Here is a 15,654-nt window from a genome sequence, read left to right as displayed (position 1 = left end):
CAAACAGTCTGCATATTGACGTGTGTGTGTGTGTGTGTGTGTGTGTGTGTGTGTGTGTGTGTGTGTGTGTGTGTGTGTGTGTGTGTGTGTGTGTGTGTGTGTGTGTGTGTGTGTGTGTGTGTGTGTGTGTGTGTGTGTGTGTGTGTGTGAGAGAGAGGGGAGGGGAGGGGGGCATATACTTTTTCATGAACAGTTCAAATTCGTTCCGGATGGGGACCCGTTTTGAAATGGGTCCCCTTTAAGTAAAAGTGTCAATACTGCAATGTAGAAATACTCTGTCAGGGCACGGTCACACCAAAGTATGGCTGGCGGCTGATAAACTCTTTTTATATTCAGCCAGCTGTTTTTTGCAGCCAGCGGACAACCAATGACACACGTAGCTACAACCACTTGTCACTTACTGAGTCTTGGGACGGTCCGCCTTCGACTCACCCGATTGGACAGAAGGGGAAAAACAGTGCTTCAAGCATAAACGCAAGGTTTGCACGTCACACTGAAAGCTACGCAAGACCATAAATCCACGCCATTCCCATTGAAATGCGTTGGCGGAATCCACTCTCATAGCTAGAATATATTTCCGGTGTGACCGTGCCCTTACAAGTAAAAGTCCGGAATACAAAATGTACAAAAGTAAAAGTCCAGAAAGTCGCGTTTCACAAGTTTTCACAAAAAAAAAAATGTTTTATAATAGCAGATGCGACGCATTGTGAGCTTGTAGATCGGCTATTTTCAAATGCCCTAAATGTGTATAAGGCTGAAGTGTTAATGTAGGTTTTCTAATAATAATCCAAATCTACAAAGTTCTAGTAACTAAAGTTTTCAAATAATTGTAGTGGAGTAAAAGTATAATATTTGTCTCAGAGATGTAGTGGAGTAGAAGTAAAAGTTTAGAGAATTGGATATACTCCAGTACAGTACTTGAGTAAATGTTCTTAGTTACTTTACACCAGGGTTCCCCAATTAGTTTTCCCCAAGGGCCGAATTATCTCTAGGGTACCAAGCCGAGGGCCACAACATTGCAGGGGGCGACGGCGGCGTTCCTGCTACTCCAGCAACAGTTCAGATATCGTCGTTGTCGGTTGAAAATCTTGTATGTCCAAAACCGTTCGTTTTGAATTTATAATTTTTTAAATTATTTAAACTAGTGAAAACAGCCGATCTACAAGCACACAACGCCTCGCGGTGCGAGGCGTTGTGTGCTTGTAGATCTGCTGTTTTCACTACTTTTGTGCGACGGCCTTGTATGATTTGCGAAAGAACGTACAAATTTTGGAGATACGAGATTTCCAGCCGACAACGACGATATACTAGTGTTGTTGCTGCTCTTATACCACCATTATTACTGGGGTTGGTGTGGGCCAGACAGTAGCCCCCCGCGGGCCGCAAATGGCCTGCGGGCCGCCTATTGGGGAACCCTGCTTTACACCACTGCTAAAAAGAGTTGCCGTTCAATTCCCAGCCCTAGGCATGCGTGTCCACATGAAAACGTGCATGTGTCCTTCCTGATGAACCTGTCTCAGAATGGCAGCAGCATCTTTCCTCCCACTCATTTCTTCTTCCCTTCAATGAGCCCTTTCTCTGCCAGAAATGGAGGAATAGTGCATTAATGACCGCTCGTTACAAAAACCCAGTCGTTTTACAATGGCACGTCTCGAACGTCCTATTAGCCCTTTTATATGGACTGTACTTAGCTCCGAATAATTGCCTCGTGTCTCCTACAAGTGGCCAGTGTCGGGCAGTTAACTTATTACTTGGTAATATATTACTGTAATATTATTACTTTAGCCAGTAAAGAGTAGTGCAAGGGATCACTCTGCCAAAACAGTAATATTATACCATATTACTATATAAAAATAGTACATATTACATACAGTATTACTCTGGTTTTGTTGGCTGCTGCCTTTTGAAAACATTTCGTTCGTAAAAGGTCAAGAGAGATTGCTGTCTTATTTTAGAGCCTTTTTTGCTGATTGGTGACTCTTTTTATTATTATTATTCAAAAACCCCAGAGGGGCCCAAAAAAAGGAGCGCCTTGACGCCTCAACCCGATTTGAGGCAATGCTCCGTACGGATGTTTTATTATGAGAAGTGCCTGCTCTCTGTGTAGTCGTGGCAGGCTCAGGAGATAGTGAGAGAGGTGTGGGTGTAATCCACACAGTGTTCTGTGTGTGTGTGTGTGTGTGTGTGTGTGTGTGTGTGTGTGTGTGTGTGTGTGTGTGTGTGTGTGTGTGTGTGTGTGTGTGTGTGTGTGTGTGTGTGTGTGTGTGTGTGTGTGTGTGTGTGTGCGCGCGCGCGTGCGTGCGTGCGTGCGTGCGTGCGTGTGATTGAATTCCCTGTGGGCCCTGGCTGCCAGTGGGGGTGACAAACGCCCGGCTACACACATGTTCTCTATCACGGACCCCTCGATCATGTTACCAACAGCTCAGTGGGGTTAGGAGCGCGTGCAGCGCGCACTGCACTGCCTGCCTGCCAAGCAGCCTCTTACTCATGCGGCGTCCGCAAAAGACACGAGAAATGCTCACGCACGGAAGAAGGTGTCAGCTTTCTCAGTTTATGAAAAAGAAAACAGAAAGAAATACCATATACGCACACCTTTGTCAGCATATAACGTCAAGCTGGGGTGGAAAAGAAAAACAATATCCTCTATCTGGACAGAGTGGACCACAGTTTTAGTGTGTTCAGCATACTGTGGGCGCACTACAGCAGGTTCCAGGGACGTGCAGAGAATGTTAGAGAGGCAGGGGCTGACATTCCTAAAAAGGCCTTTTGGGGAAAATATCAAAAATAGCGTTGTGGGCTTGGAGGTTTGCTATTTTCGCTGCTTGATACCACACTGAATTAAGCATAACTAGTAAGACGCCTCAGGGCGACATGCGACCTCACCCTAAAGGGAGAGACAGCCGCTGATACGAACGACCTACGGCCTGGTCGCGACCTAGGCCACGACCTGGAGGTCGTAGGTCCCGGTTCTGGAGGTCGTAGTTCGCGGTACATACTTGTTAGGTCGCGGCCGGTCTAGTTTCGCGACCCCCGGCCGTGGTTGCGCCACCTCGGTCGTCCCCGGGCCGTTGTTGCGCGATCGGGCCGTTGTTCAGCGACCTGGGAAGTCCGCGGTCGTATTTAAAAGGTCTTTTTGCAGAATATTCTAGAGCAGCAGCGCTATTCAACCTTTTGAAGCTTGTGATTGGCTGAACCGGAGGTAGGAAGCGCTCCATTGTAGTCACTTGGACCGCGCGAGGTGCACCAAAACCTATCCTTAACCCTAACCCCAACTCTAACTCTAACCCTAACCTTAACCCTAACCCCAACTCTAACCCTAACCCTAACCCTAACCCTAACCCTAACCCTAACCTGCCGACACTGAGTAGCTAACCTGCCGACGCTGTTGAAAACGAGCGCTCCTTCCCTTAGCAAGCGTAGAGTTTCTAAACTCGCGTCCCTTCCCTTAGCAAGCGTAGAGTTTCGATCGCGGCGCTCCTTCCCTTAGCAAGCGTAGAGTTTCTAAACTCGCGTCCCTTCCCTTAGCAAGCGTAGAGTTTCGATCGCGGACTTCCCAGGTCGCTGAATTACGACCGAGATCGCGCAAAACCTCCAGAACCGGGACCTACGACCTCCAAGTCGTGGCCTAAGTCGCGACCAGGCCGTAGGTCGTTTGTATCAGCGGCTCTTGCTGCCTAAAGGGACAATTCTGGGCCATCTGGCCAGTGATGTATATCGGACTAGTTACCCATATATGGAGACCCCTGGTACCCATATATGGATATCCATGTACTGTATATGGAGAGCCCAAACATGCTTACCCAGTTATTCATTATTTGAAAGTCCTATGATGTCTATGAAATCTGACATCATACCCTTTTATGCCCATATATGGAGATCCCTGTCTGTAGAACCAGACGTTAGTGTGGGATGTGGCCGATTTGGCCTCCATATATGGGCATTCCCATGTGAAGTCCTGTTAGATATGGGCTTAATATTGATGACATCCGGGAACTCCATATATGGGCATAAAAGGGATTCTGTAAGTGTGACATCACAGTGAAGCTAGAGGGTGATGTCAGAGTGGCAAACCCATTCTGTTAAGAGTGATTCTCCTAACATCACAGTGATGTCAGAGCATGATGTCACAGTGATGTGTCAGGGGAACCACAGTGTCAGGTGTTATAGACAGAGATACATACGGACAAGCTGTGACCGTTCTAAACTGCGACCTACGGTCACAATCAAGTAAATACTGGAGATGTGGCGTAACGGCATGGATTTCTACACAGAGAGGGCAATTCTTTCAACATAAGATGCTGCATTCAAGTTCGGGAGAGTTTTGGACAAGGCAGTTCTCTTGAATGCATGCCTTCACAGGTACTGGAAAGTGGGCATTTGCGTTTCTTACACCATAGTAAAAACCGCATTCATGGTTCTGGAGAGGGCACTTTTTACAGACGGGTAAAAGGCAGGGGCTCAAGCCACCTTTGATGTCTATATGTGCACATGCCTGCTGTGGGCCTTCATAGGGCCGTGTTCCGTGGGGATAACACTGGGATTCTGCTGTCTCCACTCTATCCGCTCTCTTCTCCCTCTCCTCTACCTTGGCTCAGTCGGGATTGCTGCTGCTCCTCTAGACACTGCTGGACCGGAGCACAGTTTATCTAGGTTTCTGTGACATCTTCATCAAGCATTTGTCAATGTTGGAGAGGATTAGATTTATGAGCGTCTGATTTATGGCAGGGGGCCGTTGATGTGAAATGGCCTGACCATGTATTCAGCCCTTCACACATGGACAGACACACACTCACACCCACACAAAAACACAGACACGCGCGCGCACACACACACACACACACAAATACACACACGCGCGCGTGCAGTGCAAGGCTGCAACCATAACACAAATACACCCACACGTGTGTGGGGAGAGCTACAGCAGGGATAATTATGTCCGTGAATCCATCACTCAACTCACACCGTCTCATTGATCGAGAGCTTCAATCCCTGTCTGTCTGCAAGAAAAACCTCCCCATTCAATTAAACACCATGGATTGATCCAGCCGGGCTTATTTGGGCTATGAATCATGTTCTCTGTGCGTTAGCACCTAATACCGTGGCTGTGTATTATAGGTTTTCTGTCATGCCGTAATTGCTTACTGTAAAAAGGCACTTGTGTAGGTGAGCTCTGTATTGTATGTAGGGATATATGTTAATTAATTTAACACTTTTAACAAAAGCCAGGCAGGCAACAGCGTAAACGAACATGCTAAATTAACATGCTTGCTATAAAAGGCACTTGTGGGTGAGCTCCATAGGCTATTGTATGAAGGGATATATGTTAATTTAAACTTTGAACCACATCCAAGCAGGCAACAGCGTACGCTAACATATTGTGGGGGCGATGGGGAAAGCTGTGCCAACCACCCACGTTCCCTGGGAGCATAATGTGTGCCTTCATCATAACACATTCCTCCCATCATCTACCATCCATGTGCTCTCGTCGTAACACTTGTAACTCCTTCCATTTACTATAAATTACGCTTTTCAAAAACCCAAAAGCCCTGAAATGAAACGCCGCGTTCAAATCTGTCGCTTTCATTTGCTCTTGAACTTATCTCATAAAAGCTGACAGCCATCGGTATTTAAATCCAAACCAATTCCTTTTTGGATTATAATTTTTGTACTTCATGAGAGTTTGCTCTGCCGCAGGCTGTGTCTTGCGTAGTGCCGACCGCAGTGCCATTGCAGTGTGCTGATGATGATGGAGGAGACAGCTGAGCATCATACGGGCCCCGGGCCAAATAATGTTTCTGTCCCTCACCTTGACTTGCCTGGGACAATCACACATCAGTCACTCATATACGCTCACGGATGCCACAGGCCACCATCTGAGCTTCATCACACTTGTCTGTCACACAGTCATGTGTGGACACTGTCGCACACACGCGCGCACACACACACACACACATACACACGCACACACCCACACGCACAAGTTTCAATTCGAAACTTGTGCAAATTGTTTTCTGTATAGACTCACGCCAAACGTGCCAAACATGCCTCACATCCACTGCATGAGAAGGAGACGAAATACATCTCTGGTTGTTGTGTTCGCTCACCATGGAGTGCAGCATAGCACAGCTCACATGTATAAACACATACAGAAGAGCACCCAAGAGTAAACTCACGTGTGCACGGCTGCACGCACAGCCGAGTCACATTTCCCCGTCCTTTGGGGTTTTAACTTCCCATCTCCGGTTATGGCGAGGGCACTGATCCGTCACCCGTCCCGAAGGGGAAACCTTCCATAGGTTCTCATCTGTCAGCCTTGGGAAGGCCAGCCATTGATTTGGATAAAGTGTCTGGGCTGTTGCTATAGCCACTGAAGGATATCTATCCATCCATCCATCCACCCCTCTGCAAACCTGAGGCCCTGCCCAAGAGAGCCATCCTGCACATGCTCATCCATGGTTATATGGGTATACAGTGTGTGCCTGGGTATATTTGGTACGGTACACCAGTGGTTCTCAACCATTTCAGGCCGCGACTCCCAAAATAATCATATTTGAACCGGGAACCCCCCACCCTGACGAACACTAAGAGTTACATTTTGTATAACACGGTTCTATTGTGAAAATAGCAGATCTACAAATGCATTGCAACAATTTCACAATTTCTGCCTCTAATATTTTGACAATTTGGCCAATGTTTAATTTGTCATTTTAGACGTATTAAAAAGACCTTAAATTGTCACTTAAGAAATGTGCAGATGGTTACTATCTATACACTTTATGTTGGTTTATTTACTGTTGAGTCAAGTGAGAAAACAATGTTGCACATTAAGCTAATCATCTGGGGACCCCCCAAAATAATTTGGGGACCCCCCTGGGTCCCCGACCCACAGGTTGAGAACCACTGCTGTACACGACCTATGTAAAACAAAAAGGTTTACAGCTTTCTGGTTTACTGTAGTGTAAATGATCATAATTTACACAGTAGCCATTCTGCTGTAAACGTCATACCAGGGAGCTGCGAAACCCCAACTGATTGTCAGGCAATAACCCACAGCATAAACCGCTCCAAATTCATTGTCAAGATTAATTGGTGCTGACACTGTGTTCTCAAACAACAACGAGAGGGCTTACCTGGAGGGTGGCATAGCTGTCGCAGTGGTTCCACTATGTGAGATAATCCCCTTACTTGAGAGAGAGAGATGAAGCATCTCACAACCTGTTCATAGATTCCATATTGTTTCATTATTTGACAGCACAATCATCAGTGTATTTTGGATTCATGTCAATTTGTGTTTTCAGATATTTAACCACTTGAACCGGCAATACTTAAGAAACTTGACCTTTCAATCTGTACTTAGTCTGCTCTTTTTCCCCTCTACACCAAACCTCTTTGCCTGCGAGGTGTTGTGAGCTTGTAGATCTGCTATTTGTGGCTAAAGTTCTCAGAATATGGACGCTAGGGTTCAAGTGGTTAATATATCAAATATTTGAAGGACCCCCTGTAGTAACTCTGGTCCCCTGTTGAAGACCCCTGGTATAAATGTTGGACCTCTCCACCTCTACTTTGGTATTACTTCCCCAGGATCCCCTGTCCTTCCTATGCTCAACCCCTGTTTGTTCTGTCAGGATTTTATCATGTCTAACAAAATAGATTTTTCTAAGATCACTGAGTCGTGGCTGGGTCGTCATGGTCTCTCTCAAGGCAGCCACTCGCCCTGATTTCTCCTGTTTCGATCTCCCTAGACGGACAAGCCGTGGTGGTGGTCTTGCAGTTATCCATAAAGACAATTTTAAATGCTCATTAGTTGATTTCGGTAGCTTCTCTTCATTTGAGATTCTTGCCTTTTTTAATTAAAGGTAAGATTCCACTTTTATGTGTTTTAATTTAGGCCTCCTAAACTTTCTGGTTTTATTGATGAATTTTCAGAGCTTGTATCAGTTATCATGGCCCAGCACGAAAGAGTACTCTTTATCGGGGACTATAATATTCATGTTTGTTGTCCATCCTCCTCTGCCTTAGGCACTGTGATTTTATTAATCTTTATGAAGTGTTTTATGAAGTGTTTTATGAAGTGTGAATCTTATACCATCAGTTAATGGTCCAACCCACAAAAAGGGACATACATCACAAGACTTTTAGCCTCCTCTAATACCCCCATCCATCTCCAAAATTCAGTAAATGAACTGGTTTAATAATATATGTACAAATATTCTAGACTCCATTGCAACCTACAAAGTCAAATACCCCAAACAGAATGGCCTGTATTGTCTTAACGATCAAACTAGGGAAATAAAAAAATAGTGTAGAAGCTTACGATTCAAGATTCAACAATAGTTTTTTTTTTTTTCCTGGGGCTGTCAAGGCCCTGAACTAGGACAAAAATCCATACAAAATACCTGCCTTCTAGCTGTAATTACCCCCGGAGGGCTCTATTATACCAGTGACTTTTATGTTTTCTCTCTATATCTCTGTATTATCAGCTTGTATTGTGGAGCAGTATCAGCTCCACAATACAAGCTGATAATACAAGCTCACATTGTGTCGCAACACGGACCATGGCCATGTCACTCTGACTCAGACAACCATGAACAAACTGAAACTGATATGCTCATATAGGCATGAAGATCCGGTAATCCAGAGCAACAGATCCTATATATATATATGCCCATATATGGTCAAGTGCATGGTCAAGTGCATGTATGGGAACAACATCGGCAAGGACTCAAGGGAGTGCGGCGCCTTCCGCCGAGTCATTATATGCGGTTGTCCAGAACCACAGATCCAACCGATATGTCCATTGTTATATGGACATATATGGATATTCAATTGTCCAGAACTGCCAATCCAACCTGTACTCCCAATGTCTTATTATTATTTATTTAAGTACTGTACTTACAGTAAGTACAATTTTGAGGTATTTGTACTTGAGTATTTCCAATTTCCAATACTTTTAATTCTACTCCACAACATCTCGGATCCAAATATTGTACTTTTACTCCACTACATTAATTTGAAAACTTCAGATACTACAGTAGTTACTTTGCAGATATAAATTATAATATTATAGAACAAAAATAAACCACTTTAGCACTCTTTTATACCTTGGCTATTTGAAAATAGCCGATCTACAAGCTCACACTGCGTTGCGATGGGAGTACATTACACTTTCGTATTTTTACTCAAGTACGTTTTTGAACTCTAGACCTTTACTTGTAACAGAGTACTTCTAAATTGCAGTATTGATACTTTTACTAAAGTAAAAAAATGTGAGTACTTTTCCCACCACTGCATACTGCAGATAAGGAGGAAACTGCTTGGCATCCGCTAATATCAATAAAATTAGCAGACATGTGGAGCATGCTACACAAACATTTTGCTGCCCACGAAATATGGCATATGGGTGAGTGACAAATAAAACCCTCTTGAATCTTGAAAGCACAACACATGTACATTTTCTGCCCTCCATTCTCCATCTCTCAGAGCAGGCCTGAACTTTGTGGCCGGTGCTTAACGCCGGCTTAAAAGCCTGATTCATACGCTGTGTCTGTGTGCGATGCCATTTTGCGACAGAGCAGAAATTATGCTTAATGCTCGGTCGAAGCTCTTCTTCCACCCACCACTACCTCCATTTGGTTGGCTGGTCTAAAAGAAAGAGAAATGACAGGGTATCTTTATCCATTTACCACTCACCTTGGTGAAGAAGGGGAAGGCAATTTAGTCGACTTGCTAGAAAGAAGGGATGACTGAATAACATGGCCATGTCCTACCAAAATAACGTCACTGTCGGGCAGAAACCTCGTATCTCCAAGGTTCAAATTTGTAATTTTTTTCGCAAAGTAAAGCCCTGCTTCATCATACAAGGCCGTCGCACAAAAGTAGCGAAAAGCATTGTGTGCTTGTAGATCGGCTGTTTTCACTGGTCTAAATCATTTTTAAAATGATAAATACAAAACAAACGGTTTTGGACATACAAGGTTTCCAACCGACAATGAGGATAAATTACCTGCCCTATGTGTGGGTGCTCTTGTACCTCTTGGAGGTAACTGATGATTCTGTTTTCTCCACATTGTCGCAGACTCATAGTTTACGCCCGCCCGCACGCACGCACGCACGCACGCACGCACGCACGCACGCACGCACACACACACACACACACACACACACACACACACTTTAAATGGCTTTTGTGTTTTAATTGTAGTTTATTTGTTATGTATTTTATGTATTATGTAAACCACTTTTTATTGCCTCTGTGTATGAAATGTGATATACAAATACATTTGTCCAGGAAAATATAACCTCAAGCAAAATTGTTTTTTTTATTTTTTGAATGTTTCTGAAAGCTTGAAAGCAAGCATATTTCACTTAATGAGACATGAGCCGACCTGGAATGAAAATGAAGAATCGTATGAGATGCTTGAGCAAGATAATGTGTATGGAAGAATGGATGGATTATATTCAGTAAAATTGGGTTTCTCGCCTCGTCTTAGATTCAATTGATGTTGTTACACCATTCTCCTTTTCTTTAATTATTATTTTTTTTTTCATTTTTTACATTCAGAAAGTAGATTTTATTACAATAGCAGTACTATTTTCTATCGTTGTGAGAATCATATACGTAGATCTGAAAGGACATTTTCATCTGATTTTGCTGAGTTGAAGGAACATGGAACGAGCGCCAATCAAACACCAGAAATGTGCATATAGTGTAAATGAATGAAAGAAGAAATAAAAGCAACCATTCATTCATACAGGTCATGTGTTCTTACATCACCCTCACTGTAATACAATAGATTATGAAGAAAGCAAGCAGGTGGCAAGGAAACTGACAATAATTCTCTCCCACACACCACACTTCTTTTCATTCGTTTCTCTTTTCATCCCTCCTACCGGTACATATCTTGAGATACTACGGACTTCAGAGCACTCTGCCGTTCTTCAAACGTACTGTATCTCCATCTCCAATAATATAACAATCAATCAACGTCAATATAACATTCAATACATGGTGATGTCAGTCAGTCAACGCTCTCTGTGCAGGAAGCAAGAAATCGAAAAGCACCAAGATTATCCGCACGGTAATCTCTCAAGACAGATCTGCAATTTGCAATGAAAATCTGTCAGCATGATTTGTGGACAGTTAGATATCCTAGCGTGCAGGGCAGGCCCTATGGCAGGAAGCATGCTGAAATTTTGCATAAAAGGGGCAAAGCCAAGCCTGGTTTCCCGTTACTCAGGCATTCAAACAAGCTTGCCCCCAGAGGTTAAAAGATGAATGCATTTTTGAAGCTGAACAGGTTCCCAGAATGTCTGCATGGTGATGTAGCTGCGCAGACATCAAACACTAGAGCCGTTCTCCCCTCCGCCTCCAGGGTCAACGGCCTTGAGAAAAGGCTGCTGGATATTGTAGGATCAGAAAGCTAAGGGGCAAGTTTATGTTGAGTAGTTTCATTCCAGGAGTCATCACCAAGTTGGCTTGTGGTGGACATTTTGGTAAAAATCATCTTTTTGCCACGGACATACAAAATGAGTGGACTATAGTATTACCAGCAGGCCCGTCGTACAGATTTCTGGGAGGGGGGGTCAAGATCGAAGACCTGGGCCCCCCCTCCACGTGGGCCCCCCCTCAACGTGGGCCCCCCCTGTTTTTTTTTGCCAGCGCATAGCGTGGGCCGAAAAATGCTGGTTTTTCACAGGAAATTATTCATTCTTAAAGTAAAACATTTTTTCAAAAACCGTTCTACATGGCGGCAGAACCGTTTAGGCTTAATATAATAGGGTTCATATAAAGTATGATGTCTTAATCTTACCTTGGGAAAAAGTTCTTTCACAGTCACTCAAATCTTTCCTACACAAAGTAGACTGCTCCCGAGTCCCGTTCAACGGGGGGGCCCCCCACAGCGGGGCCCCCCCTTTCCGGGAGGGGGGACAACAGTACCCCTTGATGATCCCTGTTTCATTCTTTACCTTCCAAATCCTGTACCGAGTGCAGCGCTGCGAGCTTGTAGATCTGCTCTTTTTGAATGAACATTTTGTGCAAGTCTTTGAATATTTTTGACCCGATTCTATAAATGTCTTCCAAATCCTTCTTCTAAATCAGTGGTTTTTCATACTTTTTCATGTCAAGGACCCCCCAAAATTACATGTATATGGCTGCGGACCCCCATCTCAAAATATGTTGTTCCAGGGAATATATTTTGTGTTTCAAATGTTGGCTTTTAAAAAGATATATTCAAAGACGTGCAAAATAAATCACGGTTTCTCAATAGTCAAAGCTTTAAATCATTTTCGGTTTCATTCTTTACCTTCCAAATCTGCCTTCACTTCACAGTGCGGCACCATCGACTACGGCTCCTACGTCAACCTGACGGAGAGGAACCTGCAGGACGCCCAGAAGTTCCTGCTCATGCACGAGGTGGTCCAGCCCGTGGTGCCCGTGCCCTACTTCATGGAGGACAACATCCGCTTCACGCACGTGGCCGTGGACGTGGTGCAGGGCAAAGACATGGTCTTTCACATCATATACCTGGCTACTGGTACGTACTGTCGGTGTGTCAACCAAAATGACTATCTACTCTTGTATATTTTTGGGGGATTAATACTTTTTATTTCTTTTCAGATTTTAACATACACATTTGAAGAAATACTGAACAGACTTATAAAAAAAAACGTTTGTACGTAACAATATCACAAGCAAGTTTATACAGAAAAATAAAAAAAGAACAATGAAACGAGAATACACAAATACAAAAAAGCATATTAACTCATTCGTAGTTAACGGCCGAGGAGCCCAAAGTTTTTTCTGTCTTTCACTGCTGGCTTCTCCTACCTGTTAAAGCGGCCGCTAATCCAGTTCCCATCGTGCGTGATCGAACACTGCTATGCATGGTGTGTTCGCGTATTCCATCAGCTTCTCAAATCCTTTTATTTTTTTTCAATTGATCCATAAGTTCTCCGTCTGTAAGCTGCCGTGTTTACACAGAAAGCCAACGGGCCAAAATAGAGGACGGACCATCAGCTTCCGGTTTACGGTCTCAATGTTAAAAACAAACAAACAAACATACAAACAAAAAACTGTCATACTTATACTGTAGATTACATTCACACATTAGCCCAGCCGCTTGACCTCCCTCCCCCCACAGAACACAGACCTTCTCAAAAGCATTTGATGAACAAGAATGGTATTCAATTAGGCATGTTTGATTCTCTCTTTATTCTCTCTTTATTATGTCAGCCAGTTGTCAATAGATCCAATATATGGACAGCTTATCTTCCGGAAATTATGCAGACTGTTATTCATTTTGTGGATGTATTTTTTGTTCACAGTGATAATCCTACATTATTTGAAACTTTTTTCGAGTTGACGTTTCTGTAGCCAAAGCCATTCACTCGCACCTCATATGAAAATATGCAGAGGATGTGATGCACAGGAAATTATGCGTGACAAATGTGGAAGAGAGAAGCCGAAACAGAAACAAGAGGACCGATAGTTACCATTGGTGTCACCAAAATAATCTACCATAAAGAATGTTGAAATTTGGATATATGTGGGCCTTTTTGAAGCTTGCACGTGTGCGTGCGCTATGTGCCGCTATGTGACTTTTTAAGTCCTTGAACTGTGCTCTGGGGACAGGGAGGGAATAGAGCAGTGTCAGGAAAGGAAATTAAATCAATAGATCTGTAACCCTGAGGAGACTTTAAAGTCCTCTGACACTAATGTGATTGCTCTTTACTGCACCTCCATGTGTCTCCCATATGCACTGGAGACTCACACACAAACATACACAAACCATATAACGCCACATGCACATGCACAACACATGCACACCACATTGAGACAGACAGACACGCACGCACGCACGCGCGCACGCACGCACGCACGCACGCACGCACGCACGCACGCACGCACGCACGCACGCACGCACGCACGCACTCACACACACACACACACACACACACACACACACACACACACACACACACACACACGCACACACACGCACACAGTCAAGCTACACACACGCAGACTCATCAGACCACATATCACTCACACTCAGTCCCTCGCCAAGAGATTGTAAACACCATGAAATTGCAACCAGTCGTCTGTCAAAAGAAGACATGCCGGTAATGAATAACACATACGTAGAATATGCACACTGCCAAACACAAGTTATAGAAAGGACAGCTACGCTTTGACTTGCGCACACACGCGCGCGCACACACACACACACACACACACACACACACACACACACACACACACACACACACACACACACACACACACACACACACACACACACACAAGATCCCATCTGAATTCCCAAGGTAGCGGCCCATGCACTGGCTGATCAGCAGACTGGCCCAATATGCTGAATTTAGATTAGTTCAGTAGGCACATTTTCCTTCTGATGACATTTATAGCTGGGAGATTTGCCTTTTCCTGGTTTGATTGAGTGGGCATATAAAAATTCTGTGCAGCAAAGTCCCACACGCTGATGCCGTGCGACGTTGCAAGATGGTGAAATGATCCAATCAGTGAAAACATCAACTTAATGATAGACATTCATCAACCTTTTGGGCTGCAGCATGTTTTGAATTGCCTTGTAGATTGTTGAAATTATATACGGTCCCCGTACAGACAAAAAGTTTCAGTTTCATAATATACTGTACATAAATAATTGCCCCGAAAATATGTTTTGTATACTCCCACAATATATAGTGAGATTTAATATATTAATCCAGAATACACGAGAATACACTATAGTCCATCCGGGGTCATGCCTAAGTACGCTCCCGCCCATCCCTGTATTTCCTCACTCCCTGATCTATGTGTGCACGTGCCTGCATACCTGTATGTACACACACAGACACACTCATGTACACACCTGTTCCAGATCACTAGCTCTGGCCTTGGCACTGAGGTAAAATAATTCCCCTCCTATTGTTTCGTTTGCATGCATGTTGAGATCAATGCAGCAAAGAAGGAGAGCTGCCACCTCCGCCGGTGCTCTGGATACTAACCAGGCCCCAATGAAAACATCTGAAACCATGCCAAGGCCCATTAGCGCTGGCTAGCACACATTATCTAATCATAGGCCATTAGCGCTAAAAAGCACTCTCCTGATTGGGGCCATTTTTGTGGTACTTGATCGCCCTACTTGAGGTCCCAATGATGTTTAAGGTGTTCCAACATAGTATTCCCTGAATGCACCCTGTGACTGCCTACACCTGCAGCTGATTTTCACCAAGGGCTAGCTTTAGACTGCAGTCCTCCATGGTAATCTGAGACGCACGCACACAGCAGCATCTCGGATGGTTCGTAGAGAACTTCCTTAACTTTTGTAAGAGTGCTGCTCTATATATAGCCAATTATTCCAAGATGAGTCTTACTTAAGGCACACAAGAGAACATTGATACTGTTTCCTCCGCACAAAAAGGCAGAACTATATGCCTCGAACTAAAAAACACCTCAAGGGCAAAAACTTAACTCTTTTATTTCCCAACTTGAAATTGAATTGGTAATTTCACCCTTCCTCCTTTGCCATTACATGCACCTCATTAGTTTTCCCTCACCCCGGGGACAAAATGCATAATTGATGATGTTTGTTTGAGTTCCATCCCCCTGAGGAAAATCTGCCCTAATCCCCCCCA

At 44.2% G+C, this 15,654-nt stretch overlaps 1 protein-coding gene across 1 annotated transcript in view; it reads left to right on the top strand.

Annotated features, from left to right (window-relative positions):
* Positions 1 to 15,654, top strand: part of sema5a (sema domain, seven thrombospondin repeats (type 1 and type 1-like), transmembrane domain (TM) and short cytoplasmic domain, (semaphorin) 5A) — a gene marked incomplete at both ends in the record, with an annotated part of 185,754 nt that overhangs the window by 80,376 nt on the left and 89,724 nt on the right. The window contains one exon of the mRNA XM_080752100.1: positions 12,332 to 12,536. Within this exon, the coding sequence (XP_080608226.1) occupies positions 12,332 to 12,536 (205 nt within the window). The remainder of the gene's footprint in view (positions 1 to 12,331; positions 12,537 to 15,654) is intronic.

The sequence above is a fragment of the Nannobrachium achirus genome (genome assembly GCF_963921795.1).
Source record: "Nannobrachium achirus genome assembly, chromosome: 21".
Classification (NCBI taxonomy): Eukaryota; Metazoa; Chordata; class Actinopteri; order Myctophiformes; family Myctophidae; genus Nannobrachium; species Nannobrachium achirus.
Note: the sequence above shows the minus strand (reverse complement) of the source record. Positions and strands in the feature narration are given on the sequence as shown.